This window comes from Priapulus caudatus, unplaced genomic scaffold, assembly GCF_000485595.1.
Source record: "Priapulus caudatus unplaced genomic scaffold, Priapulus_caudatus-5.0.1 Scaffold65, whole genome shotgun sequence".
NCBI lineage: Eukaryota > Metazoa > Priapulida > Priapulimorpha > Priapulimorphida > Priapulidae > Priapulus > Priapulus caudatus.
Window position 1 is genome coordinate 129610 of NW_014577126.1, and position 3329 is coordinate 132938.

General features: G+C 45.2%; 1 protein-coding gene across 1 annotated transcript in view; it reads right to left on the reverse strand.

Annotated features, from left to right (window-relative positions):
* The window catches only part of LOC106821248 (myosin-10-like), an 86089-nt gene that overhangs the window by 31304 nt on the left and 51456 nt on the right, over positions 1–3329 (reverse strand). Inside the window, exons 9-11 of the mRNA XM_014825965.1 lie at positions 2524–2738; positions 1952–2104; positions 1280–1450 (exon numbers count right to left, since the gene is read on the reverse strand). Of these exons, the coding sequence (XP_014681451.1) occupies positions 1280–1450; positions 1952–2104; positions 2524–2738 (539 nt within the window). The remainder of the gene's footprint in view (positions 1–1279; positions 1451–1951; positions 2105–2523; positions 2739–3329) is intronic.

Here is a 3329-nt window from a genome sequence, read left to right on the forward strand (position 1 = left end):
CAGCGTATTCACCAAATTTTTGATACGTCCGGCATACGCTGGCTAAATCGTCAATGTGTGACAGGGCCATAAGGTCCCGTGGGACATGAAACACCTAATAACACCTGGAAACAACGACCACCATAAAGGATAACACTGGTAACTGCCTGCTTTCTTCCTTGGCTGCAATGTACTGACTTGGAAAGGGATCAAATCAACAGAAACGTCGGTGCTAAATGAAAACAAGAGCCGCAGAGCGTCTGGGCTCATCTGAGGTCCGTTTCTACGGTTATAAACATAACATTTAAGTCGTGCGTAGTGACACCTTTGTTAGGCGCAGATATGCAGATACGCAGTTGCGTACACATCATTTCAGCAACCTTCTGCATTCTGCATACCTCCCAAATCCCATTGGTTGATACAAATCGCATGCCTGAAACTCCTGTTTTATGGTGCATTGTGACCCTAACCCTATTTGTTTTTTTAATTGTTGTAAAAATTATTTGTTGTTATTAAATTGTTGTAAATAAATAATGTAAATATTTGAGTTAATTGAAAAAAAATAGTTAAATGGATAAAGATAGAAAAATACAGAAAACAGGTAAATAATAAAAAATCGGATGGGATTCGATCCAACGACCTTTGAGCCGTGACGCCTGTGCTGTACCCGTTCGGCTATCCAGGCTTATTGAGTTTCTAGATTATGGATGTGCCATGAATATGACAACACTGTCACGTCATTGAGGCAGATGAGGAATCCATGTTTAACCCTCCTTTTGAGAGTCAAAAGGTTATCAGACACTTCACACGTCAGTGGAAAGCACATTTCATGGTCATCTCAATAAAGTGATAAAACTGGTGCACTGGTGATGGGTTTCCTGCCCATCACACTATACACCGAATATTAAGAGCATAGGTCGAGCCGTTAAGATTTGTGCCCAACTGTTGACGGACGCACGCACGCACGGACGATCATGCGATTCTACAAGCTGCATCTGACTACGTCAGATGAGCTAAAAAGGGAGTGGATAGACAACAAACGAAATCCAACTTACGTGCAACCACAACCACTCCAAGGAATCGAGGTGGCGTCTCACACCACAACGGCATGGGGTGAAATAAGATGATGCTACATCAAGACTGCTTGTGACAACCGAAGGGGAGTGTCATACCGCAACGACTTAGCACATATTAAGGTGGCATCACGCCGCAACTGCCCGAGACCAAGTGATGCGGTATGTGCTGGCTAGGGGCAAGTAATCGCAATCGCTGAGGGAAATGCTACGGAGTGCCGTCGTACCTTCTCGATGAGTTCGATGGTTGGCTGAAGGTCGAGACCAAAGTCGATAAACTTCCACTCGATGCCCTCGCGCTGGTACTCCTCCTGCTCTAGCACAAACATCGTGTGGTTGAACAGCTGCTGCAGCTTCTCATTCGTGTAGTTGATGCAGAGCTGCTCGAATGAGTTGAGCTGTCGATGCGAGGAGAGAAGAAAGGGATGGTTAACTACAATGTATACATGCATTAGTGCACACGTGTGTGCGCGTGTACGTGCATGTGTATGCCTGCGGGCACTCGCATGCGTGAAGGTGGGTGTATGTATACCTGTGTGTGTGCACGTTTGGTGACACACTCCTTCCCCTTTATCTTTAGTTTACCTTTTCCAGTTTTCCCTTCTTGTATGCCAGTACGCTTGACTCATTTAGGTAAATGATACAATTGTACCTATTAAAATGTTGGGACTACACATACACATCTTTGATTAATTAATAAGCATTCTTTATGCAGCGCTGTTGGCGACTGCTAGAACTGACACACTGTATCATTTAGAAGTGCATACCTTACTGCCATATGCACATCAGTTTGTTCAATTTCACTGCGCATTACTTAACAAACCAGGCTGCCTAATTTTGTTTTGGAGGGTACCACAGTGGTGACACTCGCAACGCACGGAGGCCTTCGCAATACTCACCTCAAATATCTCAAAGCCGGCGATGTCGAGGATGCCGATAAAGGATGCCCCCTGTCGTTTAGTGCGGTCGAGCGACTTGTTGATGCGCATCACGATCCACTTGAACATGCGCTCGTACGTCGCCTTGCCAATTGCCTCCACCCCAAACTCCACCTAGTGGCGATGAATGCAAAATTAGATAGGCATTGGCAAAGATTCGCATTTCAGGACGGATGAGTGGGGAGTATATGCTAATAAAGTATGTGGTATGTGGAATATGCAGGTAGCTACAAGTGAGGTGGGTGGTAGTGGCAGGTCAGAGTTTAAGAGTAAGGTGAATGGGTGGCATCAACTGGGTGCAAGTACAATGAACGGTGTTCATCTAACCAACCTCTACTTATGCGGATTGAGACAGGCTACTAGATGAACACACCACATGCTCACCCCACAGCCAGCATACTGTGGTGGGTACCATATATGCAAGGCATAGACAAGGCAAGGCACATGATGTCACCTTGATGTTAGTGAAGGTAGGTTGGCTCGAGGAAGGCTAGTGGGTGGCTGGCTAACTGTACAGTGTACATTCTACACACCTGCTCCTTGCTCTGCGCCTTGTGCACGTAATCACGGCCGACCTTGAGCCTGGGTTTCAGGAGCGACCTCACCATGTCAGTGACCTGAATGCCCAGCAGATGGCATATTTTCTGTGCAACCGTGTTATCTGGCAGTGTTGCCTGGTCAGTCTTACGCTCCTGCTGGAACTCCATGTTGCCAAACTGCAGCGACGCGGACACGACGCGGAAAACACCTGCAGAGGTGAGACAGCACATCTGTGACAACTAATCACAAGTCCCTTATATCATGAGGAAACGAGTGAGATAGAACCCATAACATGACTCAGTCAACAAGCAATTAAAGGTGATCTCAGAACTGCAAAACCATCAGACGATAATTGAAGGCTGAAGTTGAGCATAACTTGCCTTGTCAACCCTCACCTGTCCATGGCTAGATAATCTTGTCAGTGTACATATTAGCATGTACCTATAGCCAACCCTTATCTACCGACATATTCTTGTGGCCGAACATACAGATTGCCAAGCACTTTGTTAACCATTAAGTGTCAATGCTTGGTTAGATAATCTTGCCATAGCCACTGATCATTATTTTTTATCTTATCCACTAACTAGGAATGGGACGATACGGGTAGCTGACAACATAATCCGTATCACGATAAACCTTTCACGATACAATAATCAATATATGTATCGCGATATTTTCAAGGGAAACTACATAGCAAACTATACACATAACTGGTACTCTAGCAAATACGTGAATGCTTCCAAAAATCAGTATCGTGGAGCGCTTAGTAAACAACTGCTAGTGAACATACTGTGAATTG